The following is a 12,571-nucleotide window of genomic DNA, read 5'->3' as shown; positions in this document are numbered from 1 at the left end:
CAGCTTATTCCATCACTGCTACAAGCCTGCACCAAGAACTTGGCCATCACTGTATGTCATTGATTCCAGTTAACCCATTCTCGCTCTCATCTCTAGCTTTTTCCTTTTATGAATAAACCTTTAGATTGTAGATTCTGAAGGATTGGCAACAGCGTGGTTTGTGGGTAAGATCTGATTTGTATATTAACCCGGGTCTGGGGCTTGGTCCTTTAGGATCGAGGGAACCTTTTTTCTTTTACTGGGGCATTGGTTTTCATAACTATTCATCCCCATAACGAGTGGCACTGGTGGGAATACTGGGAAACTGGAGTGTCTAAGGGAATTGCTTGTGTGACTTGTGGTTAGCCAGTGGGGTGAGACCAAAGTCCTCTCTGTCTGGCTGGTTTGGTTTGCCTTAGAGGTGGAAAAACCCCAGCCTTGGGCTGTAACTGCCCTGCTTTAAGCAATGTGTCCTGAATTGGCACTCTCCGTTGTGTCCCACCAAAGCCAGCATCGTTACAGAGGCAGAGTTGCCCTGACCGGGGGATGGATCCAACCAGCTGGGAATTGTCCCCAGGGCAGGGCTGGGAGCGTTGTCACACCCCGACTGGGGGATGAATCTGGCTGGGAATTGTCCCCCGGAAGGGCCGGGGCTCCCTCACATCTGAGGGAAGGGCTGGTAGCCCTGGGGCTTGGAACTGCCAATAATCAAACATGTCCCTGAGTCTGACCCTGCCCATGATCAGCTCACCCTGTGGCCTGTAGCACTTGCTGGCTGGTCACATGGCACCAGCTTCGCCTTCTTCCCACCTACTTCCCAGCTGCTCAGAATCCACTAATTTCCCTATGTGCCTTTCCCAGTGAGGTTACACAGGTGTTATCCACCGCCCAGTGGGAGGGGAAATGGGGATACAGGGCCTAGCATGGGGTGCTGGCCAGTGGGAGTGGAGGAGAGGGGAGATGGGGCAACAGGACCTAGTGTGGGGTGCTGGCCAGGGGGAGGGGAGGGGAGGGGAGGAGAGACGGGGAGACAGGGCCTAGCGTGGGGTGCTGGCCAGTGGGAGGGGAGGAGAGACGGGGAGACAGGGCCTAGCGTAGGGTGCTGGCCAGTGGGAGGGGAGGCTGGCCGGGGTGGGGGCCAGTGGGAGGGGAGACTGGTCCGGGCTTGGGATGGCGACTCCCCACCATGCACTCCCTGCAGCCGCTGGCTGAGAACCGTGGAGTTTATTCAAGCGCCAGGAATGAGACAAGAGCAGCCAAGGTCACCGACACGCCAAAGCCCCGGGGAGGGGCCTGGCACCCCGCGGGCAGAGGGCGGGGCGGCGGTGCAGCCCAGCAGGGGCAGGTAGCCGTGGCCCCTAGACGAAGTGTCTGTGCTCCATCCTGTAGTCGAAGGGGTCCCCAGCGAAGGGCAGCTCGGGGGGTTCGTTGTAGATTCCCATCAGAAAGATCCCCAGGGTCCCAAGGATCACCACCGGGGTCACCAGGAAGAGGCAGAGGCGGTCAACCGTCCGGGCAACGCGGTTCCAGTTATCCTTCTCCTGGGGCGGGGGGACACCAGGGGCGGGGATGGGACACAGAGCGGGGCAGAAACAGACAGTGGTGGGGCACAGCACGTGAAGGGGGGGCAGAGCTTGTTAACTGGGGTGAGTCTGGGGCTGGTGAACGTGCCATGGCCAGGAGCCCCCTATCCACACAGCAGAGACAGCCTAGGCTCCCCCGGCACCCTGCTCCCCTTGGCACCCCACTTCCCCAACACGACACTCCCTGTGGTACCCTGCACCCCCAGCACACCCCTTCCCATGGAACTCTGCTCCCCCTGGCACCCCGCTCCCCTGGCACCCTGATCCCCCGGCATCCACCAACAGAACTCACCCTAGCCTGAAGGGAGGGGAGTTCAGGCTTTCTGTCCCACTTAGTCTCTTGTGCCCGGATGAGGTTGCCAGCAAGGGGCCAGTTAGAACCCACTGTGGCAACTGGGGGTGTTCTGGCCCCCAACAGGCACCTCCATCTTGCTGTGTGGGTCTGACTGGGAGGGCGTTGCTGGGACTGGCCAGTGAGGCAGCCCTGGGGCCGTTCCCACTCAACACCCCGGGGCTGGGCTCTACCCAAGCCCCTCCTGGCAGCTCTGGGCTGCTGCCTGCCCGGGCACACCCACCTCGTTGTAGTCATTCTTGTCCCGCGTGTGCTTGATGATGAAGTTGGCGCCGTCGATGGCCGGCTTCACCTCGCTGTACAGCTGCTCTTGAATGTCGGCCATGCCCAGGGGCCTGGGCCCTGCCAGCGGGCAGGGAGGAAAGGAGATGCTGTGAGGGATGGCACCAGTTTGCTGGCTTCATGTGTGGGGCCAGGGTCCTGACCTGGGACATGGGGCTCAGGGGGTGGGGCTCCAGGGTCCCATCCCAGGGTGCAGGGCTCAGGGATCAGGGCCAGGGTCCTGGCATGAGGCAGGGGTCCCATTCTGGGGCGCGGGCTCAGTGGGGCCGAGGTCCTGTCCCAGGGCCCGGGGGCGGGGGGGAGGGCCAGGTTCCTGTCCTTGGGCATCGGGTTTGGGGTAGCTGGGGTCCCATCCAGGACTCGGTTGAGGGGGTAGGACTGGATCCCATGCCGGGGAGGGGCAGCCGGGTCCCGTTCTGCGGTTCAGGGAGTGGGCAGGGTCTTGCCCTTGGGTGTGGGGCGTGGGCTGAGCTCCCAGCCTGGGACGCGTGGAGCCCTCCCTTCTGTGCTCTGTGGGTGCCTGCCGCCCTGGGCTGTACAGCCCAGTTCTCTCGAGGCCTCAGCCTGCCGGGACCTGCCGTTCCCCCGGGCACTAAAGGAGCCACCGGGCCCGCTGGGAGAGCCCCGTGGCACCCACCCCGTCCCCCGGCCGCGGGGCGCTCACGGGAGGGGGTGACGCGGCTGGCCAGCCCGTGCCGCTCCGACTGCTTCTCAAACATGAGCTCGCTGCGGGACTTGACGGCGAAGTACTCCTCCGCCTTGGCCATGTAGCCCACGGAGCTGCTCCGCCGGATGAGCAGGCTGGCGCGGGGCCCCGGCTTGCTCTCCGCCGGCCTGGACATGTGCAGCAGGCAGGGCAGCGTCTCCAGGAAGAGCTGGGGACAGGGGAGAGGCCGGTGCTGGGTGCGTCTCGGGGCAGCGGGGGGCTCCAGAGCCGGCTCGACGCTCCCCAGCCTCCCGCAGGTGCGTGACTGCAGCCCGGCCTTTGGGGGGCGCTCCCGGGCAGCCGCTCTCCCCTGGGCCAAGCCTTCAGGAGCTGGGCTGACCTGTCTCCCCTAGCTGGGCTGAGGGCCAGGTGGGGTGCCCCTGCGCCAGGCCCTGGGGGGCCGGGGTGACGCCTAGAGAGAAGGGGCTGGTGCTGGCCAGGCCTAGCTGGAGAGAGCCACTGTACTGGAGGTGCATGGGAACTCTCATGCCACTGGGTGGCAGCATTACTCAGCAGCTGTGGGCACTGCCAGGGTTGAACGCAGGATGCCCGGGGAACGTGACTCCCGGGGGGCGTGGGCCTCTGCCCTGATGTGAATCTGCCCCGGTGCCCGCCGCTTGGTCTGCACAGTGCCAGTGGGGCTGGCTGATTTGTGCGGTGCCCAGGCCTTTCCCATGCCCCTCGCTCCCAGGCCCGGGGATCATGCTAGCGGATTCTGGAGCTGCAGCCAGAGATGGTGGTTGGGCTCCAGGGGCCCCGGCACGAGCCGAGGGAGCAGCCAGTCCCCGGAAGGCATAGGGGCACGGAGACGGGGTGATGGGCTGATGGAGGTAGCTGGGCGTCCGCCCTCCTGGGCACTAAGCCTAGCCAGAGGCCCCTGTGCCCAGCTCCCCCGCTCACCTCTTTGACCCAGCTGGACATGACGTGGGTGCTGGGTGTCCGGAAGTGGATGTTCAGCACGATCACGCAGGTCCCCACCACCGCGGTCACCAGCAGCATGATGAAGAGCAGGTACCTGCAGGGGCAGACACCAGCTCCCAGTGGGGGCAGCCTGGCTTCCCTCCTGGAGACAGCAGGGCCTGGGCCCCCTGCCAGAGGGGGGCTCTGTAGGAGCCCCATGGACCAGCGACGACGCAAGGGGTCTCCTTCGCTGTGAGTGCGTCCGCTGCTGGGGGAAACACTCCGAGACCTTCCCAGCAGGGACCAGCCACCTCCACCAGCCACGGGACACCCAGCATCCCCGTCCCAGCATCCCCAGCAAGCAGAGCGGGCCAGCGGGGCACGTGGGGCAACCCATGGAGACTCACTTGCCAATGAGGGGGATGGCGAGGGAGGTGGCTGGCAGGCGCTGGGAGATCAGCAGCAGGAAGACGGACTGGGCCAGCAGGACGGAGATAGCCAGAGTCATCTTCTCCCCACCTGGAGAACAGACAGAGCTCAGAGTAACACCCCCTCTACTCCCCCTCAGCCCAGTGGGAAGACCCCTAGGGAAAGAGGGGATCCAAGGAGATGGAGCCCCCCCCCCCACCCTGAGGAACTGCTCCCGGCTCACGAACCCCATGACACCCGGGATGCCAGCTCTGATCCCTACCTGACACAACGCAGGCCTGTGCGTTTCCAGCCACCTTCCTGGGGGAGCTCTGGCCAAGGGAACAGCAGCTCCACTGGGGAGGAACCTGAGCCCGAAGGCACAAACGGGGGCAGGTGGCTCAGCATGTGTGGGGCTTGGCCTCGCCAAATCCTCACTGTCAGTATCGGGGGGTGGAAGGCTCTCCCTGCCCAGCTGGGTACTCATGGTTGGGGGAGACCCAGTATTCACTGTGCGGGGGTCAGGATCCTGCACTCAGTCGGGGTGTGTTGGGGGGGTCTGTGTACTCACTGTAGGAGCAACCCTGTACTCCCTTGGGGTGGGGATCCTGCACTCACTGGGGGTGGGATGGTGGTCCCCATACTCACTCGGGGGGGGGGGGCCCTGTACTCACAGGAGGTGAGATGGGGGACCCTGTACTCCCTTGGGGTGGGGGTCTCACTGGGGGTCGGATGGGGGTCCCTGTACTCCCCGGGGGCGGGTGAGGACCCTGCATTCCCTGGAGGTGGGATGTGGGAGCTCTGTACTCCCTGGGGGGTGAGGACCCCATGCTCCCTGGGGGTTGGGATGGGGGAGGCCTGCACTCCCTGGGGGTGGGATGTGGGACCCCGCACTCACTTTCGGCCGGCAGGTAGAAGACGAAGATGGCCATGAAGGCGATGAGGATGCAGGGCAGGACGATGTTGATGATGTAGAAGAGCGGCTTGCGCTTGATGATGAGGTAGAAGGTGATGTCCTGGTACTTGCTGCTCTCGGGCGAGACGCTCCTGTCGATGTTCTTGCGGGCGGGTTTGTGGATGATCTCCCACTCACCATTCTCTGTGGGAGCAGGGTGGGCAGAGAGGAGGTGTATTGCTGGGGCCCCACTGGCCCTCACGGCCCCCAACATCCCCACACGGCACCCTGGGACATGGGACTGGCCCTGCCATGCCTTTTGATCCCGGTGTCTCAGTGCCCTGATGGCCCATGCTCTACCCTCTCCACCTTGGGGAGACCTCTCTGCCCCTGGAGCCCCCTTGTTTCCTCCCATGAGGAGACAGCCTCAGGATAAAGCCGCCTCCTCCAGGGCAGTGCCCTGCCCCGGGCAAACTACTGAGGTCACCGGAAGCTGCCATGCCAGCCCCTGGCTCTGCCCAGCGGGAGGAGGCGGGAACGTGCTTTACCCGTGAAGGCCTCCAGGTCGATGGTGATCCATTCCACCAGGTAGCTTTTGTTGAGCGTTCTGTCAGGATCAGGTTCCTGCTTCAGGTTCATGGTGATCTCCTTGGCGTTGTAGCGGAGCGAGCTGGGCCCGACAAGGACGGGTGAGTGGCGGCTTGCCCCCCCCTTGCTCCACCCCACTCCCCCGTGCCTCATGCTGCCAGCGAGGATGGGGGCTCCCCATGAGTGGTGCGCTCCGGCCGAGGTCTGGCACTCAATGGCTGCCCCAGTTGTCATGGGGAAGCTGATCCAAAGCCCCAGTGGGTGGTAGATCTGGCCCAGGATACAGTGCCAGGGCAACTTTGATGGGCATCTTTCCATTGACTTCAAAGGGCTCTGGCTCTTTGGGCCTGGCCTGGTGGTGGGCACTGGGGCTGGGCTGGGCCTCCAGCCGGTGGGGTGTGACGTTATTAATATGAACTGTGACTGTATAGATCATTGTTGCAACCAAGGTCCTGTAGTGGCACCAAATCTTGGCCAAAGAAGGTCAGATAAGGTGTCTAGGAGAAGGTTATGATTTGCTGGTTATGATTATGCTGTCTGTATGCAGGTATCATTTTTGTATTTAGAATTACAGGTATTGGCTCGATACTGACTGTAGTTCAAACCTGGGCTATGCTTCTGGGTGACACCCCAGACAATTTGGCATCAGCACTGCCTAGCCTGCTTGATGGCCCACTGAGGACCATCAACTCTACAGCTGGCCCAATGAGAGAAGGCAGACATGCCTTGTGACTCAGCAAGGCCTGCAGGGACCTGCCTATGGACAGAGCTCTGAGGCTTTCAAGCCATGGCTGGGCAGCTTGTGTTTGGGACAAAGGAAGCACAAGCCACATGGCAAAATGACTATAAAAGGCAGCTGCATCATCTCCATCTTGTCTTCAATCCTGCTTCTTACCTCTGGAGGGACTTGGCTATACTGAAGCTCTGAACAAAGGACTGAATGACCCGTCCCCGCTGGGAATGTTCTCCAGAGACTTGATTTGAACCTGCAGTTTATTCTATCACTACTACAAGCGTGAACCAAGAACTTGGCCATCACTGTATGTCATTGATTCCAGTTAACCCATTCTAGCTCTCATCTCTAGCTTTTTCCTTTTATGAATAAACCTTTAGACTTTAGATTCTAAAGGATTGGCAAGAGCGTGATTTGTGGGTAAGATCTGATTTGTATATTGACCCGGGTCTGGGGCTTGGTCCTTTGGGATCGAGGGAACCTTTTCTCTTTTACTGGGGTGTTGGTTTTCATAACCATTCGTCCCCATAAGGAGTGGCACTGGTGGGGATACTGGGAAACTGGAGTGTCTCAGGGAATTGCTTGTGTGTCTTATGGTTAGCCAGTGGGGTAAAACCAAAGTCCTCTCTGTTTGGCGGGTTTGGTGTCTTAATAGTAAAGGAACCCCAGCCTTGGGCTGTGACTGCCCCGCTTGAAGCGATTCGCCCTGAACTGACGCTTGCAGTGCGTCCCGCCCGAGGCCGCACTGGTACACGGGGCTGCGCTGCAGCGAGCGGGGTGAGGTCCTCACCTGAACTTGAGGCTGCAGTTCTGCCAGTCGAAGGGGAAGAAGTTGACGTTGATGGGGCAGGGGCTGTGGAAGATGGCGGGCGGCAGCCAGTATACGAAGCCGGAGTCGTAGATCAGCAAGTTGCAGTAGTAGGCGATCTGGAAGAAGCCGTCGTTGCTGCGCAAACAGAGACATGAGCGGGGCTGACGGGGAGCTCAGCATGGCTGGGGGAGCCCTGACGAGCTCTAGGCTAGTGCAGAAAACCCTGTGTCCCTAGGAGTAATGGGCCGGGACCAGTGTGTGGGAAAGCCCAAGGGGACCTTTCACCCCTGCGCTGCGGGGTGGGATCTGTGATGGGAGTTCTGGGTGCCCCAGCACGGACACAGCTGTCCCCAGGGCGATGGCACCTGCTGTGGCTTGGGATTGGAGTTCCGGGTGCTGGGCACCCGCTGCCAGATTCCCCGACGCACTTGGAACCACCCCAGATCTGGGCTGGGCGCAGCCCCCACGGCTCAGAGGCACCTTGTGGGCAGACGCAAGGCGAGGGAGCCCCGCTCCGAGCCCTCGCTCTGCCAGCCGCGGGACTGTGACGATCTTGCCAAGTGCCCGAAGACAGTGCTGTGGGCTGGGTCCTCTGGGAAAAGCCAGGCCAGGACTCACTTGTTCTCCAAGACGATCTCGGGCAGCCACAGCATGTCTGGGGGCAGGCGAAGGATCTTCAGGCCACCGAACTCCGACGTGTTCCACTGCAGCCTGTAATCTGTCCAGCTCTGCAGGAAATCAAGCTTCCAGGATGGAGCCTCCACCCAGCGGCTGGGACCCCCTCCCACACTCCCGCCTGCTCCGAATCTCCCGTTCCCAGGCCGGCAGGCTCTGAGGAGAGGCCAAGGAACAGAGCCTGGCCCAGCTGCCCACCGTGATGGAATAAAGGGCAGGGAGCAGCACCAGACGTGGGCACTAGTGGTAGCATTGCAGTGGAGAAGGTACCCTGAGCCCCAAGGTCCCGTTGCGTGTCCCTGGAGGCTGGCGCTCCCTGCGATGGGATGGGGGCGGGATAGAGGGTTTTGTTTTGTTTGTAGTCCGAGCTCTCTAGAGGTGGCCAGGGAGCAGCCCTGGGGCCTGCTCCCCTGAGAAGAAAGAGCGCTGTTTGGTGAAGTTCTGCTTTACTTGGAAGGACTTTGCTGCTGGCCCAGAGGAGATGGGCGAGGGATCTTTGAAGGGAACAGACCATTCACAGCTAGACTGGGATCCTCTGGAAGGGGAGGAACTCACTAATGTGGCATGGCTGGAGGGCTGTCACCTCCACAGCGGGAACTGACCAGAGTTCCTAAAAGGGAAACTGAGGCAGGGTGCCGCAACGCCGGGTCTTAGTGCCAGGGGGCACGGCAAGAGGAGGCATCACGTGACACACACTGAGCACCGGTCGGCTGGTTGGCTTTCAGCACTGGGGGCCCACCCAGAGAAATCCCTCCCCAAGTGGCTGGGCGCCGGGGACTCAGAACCCAACAGGGGGCCGACTTACGTGATCAAGCCACACGCTGGTGGTGAGGGTCTCGTCGGCCTCTTTCTGGAAGGACACCAAGCAGAAATGAGACACAGAGTGGGCCCCAGCCCTGCTGATTGGCACCAGCGGGGTCAACAGTTGCTTGGGAAAGGCATGTTTGTGTCACGTGTGGGGCCGACGCAAACCCAAGGAGCCTTGAGATCTGAACCCAGGCTAACTCCTGCTGAGCTGAGGGGCCTTGGGCCTGGAAGGGGCTTGGCCAGGGGCTCAGTAACTGGCTCTGTTCTCTCTCCAAGGCAGGGTGAGGGCCGTGACGAGTCTCCGGCCTTAAAGAGAGGCCATGCTGAGCTCCTGGAGGGCCAGAAAGCCGTGGTGAACTTCAGCCCTTGTGGACCGCCGCTGTGTTCTCCCCCGGGCTACCTCCAACGCAGCCATGCAGGTGCAATCAGCCCCTCCCGACCAATGACCCGCAGGGCTCAGGACGCACCCGAGCCAGAGGGGCCCAAAGGATCTCCACCGGCCAGGGCAGGCCCGGGATCCGGCGAGCCGAGTGGTGAAAGGCCCCCCGAGGTGCCTGCCAAGCTCACCAGAGAGACGAGGTTGGAGAGCGTCAGGCCCAGGTCCACGTTGACGCTCTCGTCCCTGGAGGTGACGGGCCGCAGCTCCTTGTTGTAGCCCTTCTCCACAAAGAGGTAGTTCATGAGCCGCTCCTCCTGGTTCACAGCCAGGCCGCCTGCGGGACATGGGCGCAAGCACAGGGCTGAGCCCACGACTCCAGGGGAGCGGGACTCGCTGAGTCTGAGCAGGCAGGAAGGAGCAGAGGTGAGACCCCTCTGTGACGTGATTGGCATAAACGGTGACCGTGTGGATCGGTGTTGCAACGGCTGTCATGTATTTGCCGCAAATATTGTACCAAGGCTGTCGTGTGAGGTGTCTGTGGGAAGGTTACGATTTGCGGGTTGGGATTATGCTGTCTGTGTGTGTACTTGAAGTTGTGAATATTGGCTATGTACAGTACTTGTATCTCACTGTGTTTTGATTCTAAGTAGCCTCAGTGAAGCATTTGGTCAGCTTCTTAAGAAAGGACTATTCTCAGTAAGTGCCCAGTCAAGAAACACTTAGCTGACAATAAGAACAGGAGGACTTGTGGCACCTTAGAGACTAACAAATTTATTAGTCTCTAAGGTGCCACAAGTCCTCCTTTTCTTTTAACTGACAGTGAACTTTGAGAAATGCCAATCCACATCTGAGCTTTCCTGGGAACGTTCAAACTAACATGCAAACAACGGTGTTGGCCTGTAAAGAACTCAGTCATGCATAAACATGTGACTTGCCCATGTGACTCCAAACTCCATCTTGCTGCTGTGATTTTCCACAGTAAGAGCAAAAGGGGCCCTTCCACAGGCAGAGAATATAAAAGGCCCTGAAAACGCCTCCATTTTGTCTTCAGTCCTGCTTCTGACCTCTGGAGGAACCTTGCTACAAACTGAAGCTCTGAATGAAGGACTGATGACCTGTCCCAGCTGTGGATGTTCTCCAGAGACTTGATTTGAGCCTGCAGTTTATTCTATCACTGCTACAAGCCTGAACCAAGAACTTGGCCATTACTGTATGTCATTGATTCCATTTAACCAATTCTAGCTCTCATCTATATTTCTTTCCTTTTATGAATAAACCTTTAGATTTTAGATTCTAAAGGATTGGCAACAGCGTGATTTGTGGTAAGATCTGATTTGTATATTGACCTGGGTCTGGGGCTCGATCCTTTGGGATCGAGGGAACCTTTTTTCTTTTACTGGGGTATTGGTTTTCATAACTATTTCATCCCCATAACGAGTGGCACTGGTGGGGATACTGGGAAACTGGAGTGTCTAAGGGAATTGCTTGTATGGCTTATGGTTAGCCAGTGGGATAAAACCAAAGTCCTCTCTATTTGGCTGGTTTGGTTTGCCTTAGAAGTGGAGAAACCCCAGCCTTGGGCTGTAACTGCCGTGCTCTAAGCAATTTGTCCTGAACTGATACTCTCAGAAGGGTCCCACCAAAGCCAGCATTGTTACACCCTCCACCCACTGCATGCACTTCCCAGCCCCCCCCCTTCCACTTGGAGAGAAGCCCTACCCTGGATGGACCAGGCTGCAGCAGAGAGGCCTGGAGGGCAGAGGAAATGGCTTGGAGGGGTGAGATGGGCACTGCCCACATGTGAGGGTCTTACTGGGCTGCTGGGAGCCTAGAACAGGGCACTGCATGGCCGTGGCCCACCTTCTGGGGCTTGCTGCTGAGGGAATAACCAGTCGCTCCACTACCAGAGCCCCATGCTTGCTGCGCTCCCCGGCTCAGCGCCCCTAGGGGATTTAGGCACTTGACTCCTGTTGACTGCCAGGTGCCAGCTCCTCAGGCCAGGCTGGGAAGCTGGATGGGATCTTCCTAGGAGAGGATTGACCCCCACACCCGGGTGCGCACACACATGCATGAATGCGTGAACACACACACGCCCCTCCACATCCATCCCCCGGCCCTGAGCCTGTTCTGAGTGGGTGGGTTTGGTGAGCCCGTCGCTGGGGCCGGGCCGGGGGGGAATTCAGGAGCATTCTGCTCTGGAGCAGGGGATGAGTCATTCCTGTCCGGCTGCCTGTGGGCAGAGGGGCAGGTGGGCTCCAGGGGGCAGGGGCAGCGATACCCGGGGGCCTGCTGTGTGGGTGGGGAGGGGGTGCTGTCAGCGCAGCATGGACGGGCAGCAGGATCCCAGCCTGGTGCTCTCTCCCTGGCAGGGGCTGGAGACCTGGCCAAAGCAAAACAGCCGGGGGGAGGGGGGGCTCAATGGGGTGGAGTCACTCCAGAACCATCACCCCAGTGCCCCTCCTGGCTTGGCCTCGGTCAGGCCCCCGTCCCGAGCTCCCACCCTGACCCCTGAGATTGGTGCCCGCAGCATCAGTTCTCCCCATGGGAAACAGAATAGGGGGGTGCGGGGGGGGTGCGGGGGGTTGTTTCACTGGCAACCCCGCGTCCTTACCCGACAGGGTGACGGCCCAGAGCAGAGCGAGCCGCAGGGCCGGCCTCTCCATGTTCCGTGGGTGCTGGTGCCCGGCCGTGCCTTGCTCCCTGCCAGCCCCTTGCTGGCTCCTGGGTCTGTGGCGAAGGCCGGAAGCCCGAGCTGGGAATGTGGATGGACAGCGACAGGTGGGGGTGGGAGGGAGACATGGGAAGAAAATAGCAACAGCTCAATCCATTCCCACGCCCCCCAACATCCTCCCCCATGCCAGGAGCAGGGACTTGGTTTGCTTGTGGTATGTGCTGGGCAGGAAGGGGTGGCTGGGGGGCAGAGCACACCTGTCCTGGCCCCAGCGCTGGGTACCCGGCAGCTCACGGAGTGGACCCTGGCCCCTCGTGTGACACTGCGGAGGGAGGGGAGGCCCCGCAGGACTGGGTCCGGGGAATGGGGCTGCTCTGCTCAGGCCACTGTCCGCAGCCCAGTCCCCCAGCTGGGACTGGCTGGGCTCTGTGGCAGCTGATCCACCCCATCTCGTGGGGGGCAGGCCACTGGGCCAACGGCAGCCCCCAGCCACGGTAGGGGGGCTGAGCCTGGGCAGGAGATGGGGGTGCCATAATCCACATGGTCTGGTCTAAGCCCTGGCCTCTGACCAGTCCCATTGGAGTGTCCCCTGCAGTGGGCTGGACCCCAAGGACCCCCCAGGACTGGGCCCCCACGACTCCAGAGCTGGCCCTTCGGGGTCCAGTGCCTCATGGCTCCCTGCAGCAAACCCAGCCCAGCCAGGCCCTGCGGGGGCTCGGCCTGTGCCCGTCAGGGCTCCAAGCTCCAGGGCGTGTCCACGGCGACACCGGCAGCCTTGTCAAACCGAGGTAGTCGTGTACCA

The 12,571-nt window shown here is 60.9% G+C and overlaps 1 protein-coding gene across 1 annotated transcript; it reads right to left on the bottom strand.

The window, feature by feature from the left end:
* Positions 1-1,337: 1,337 nt before the first annotated feature.
* CHRND (cholinergic receptor nicotinic delta subunit) lies at positions 1,338-11,761 on the bottom strand. Its single transcript, XM_077826849.1, has 12 exons — positions 11,710-11,761; positions 9,287-9,432; positions 8,718-8,762; positions 7,856-7,965; positions 7,217-7,372; positions 5,654-5,775; positions 5,109-5,309; positions 4,210-4,321; positions 3,803-3,917; positions 2,861-3,071; positions 2,138-2,256; positions 1,338-1,520 (listed from the first exon to the last, which is right to left on the bottom strand). Exons 1-12 carry the CDS (start codon positions 11,759-11,761, stop codon positions 1,338-1,340), a joined length of 1,572 nt encoding a protein of 523 aa, XP_077682975.1.
* Positions 11,762-12,571: the final 810 nt, after the last annotated feature.

Source organism: Eretmochelys imbricata, chromosome 9 (genome assembly GCF_965152235.1).
Source record: "Eretmochelys imbricata isolate rEreImb1 chromosome 9, rEreImb1.hap1, whole genome shotgun sequence".
NCBI classification, from domain to species: Eukaryota; Metazoa; Chordata; order Testudines; family Cheloniidae; genus Eretmochelys; species Eretmochelys imbricata.
The sequence above is the reverse complement of the archived record's forward strand: the minus strand, read 5'-3'. Positions and strand labels throughout refer to the sequence as shown.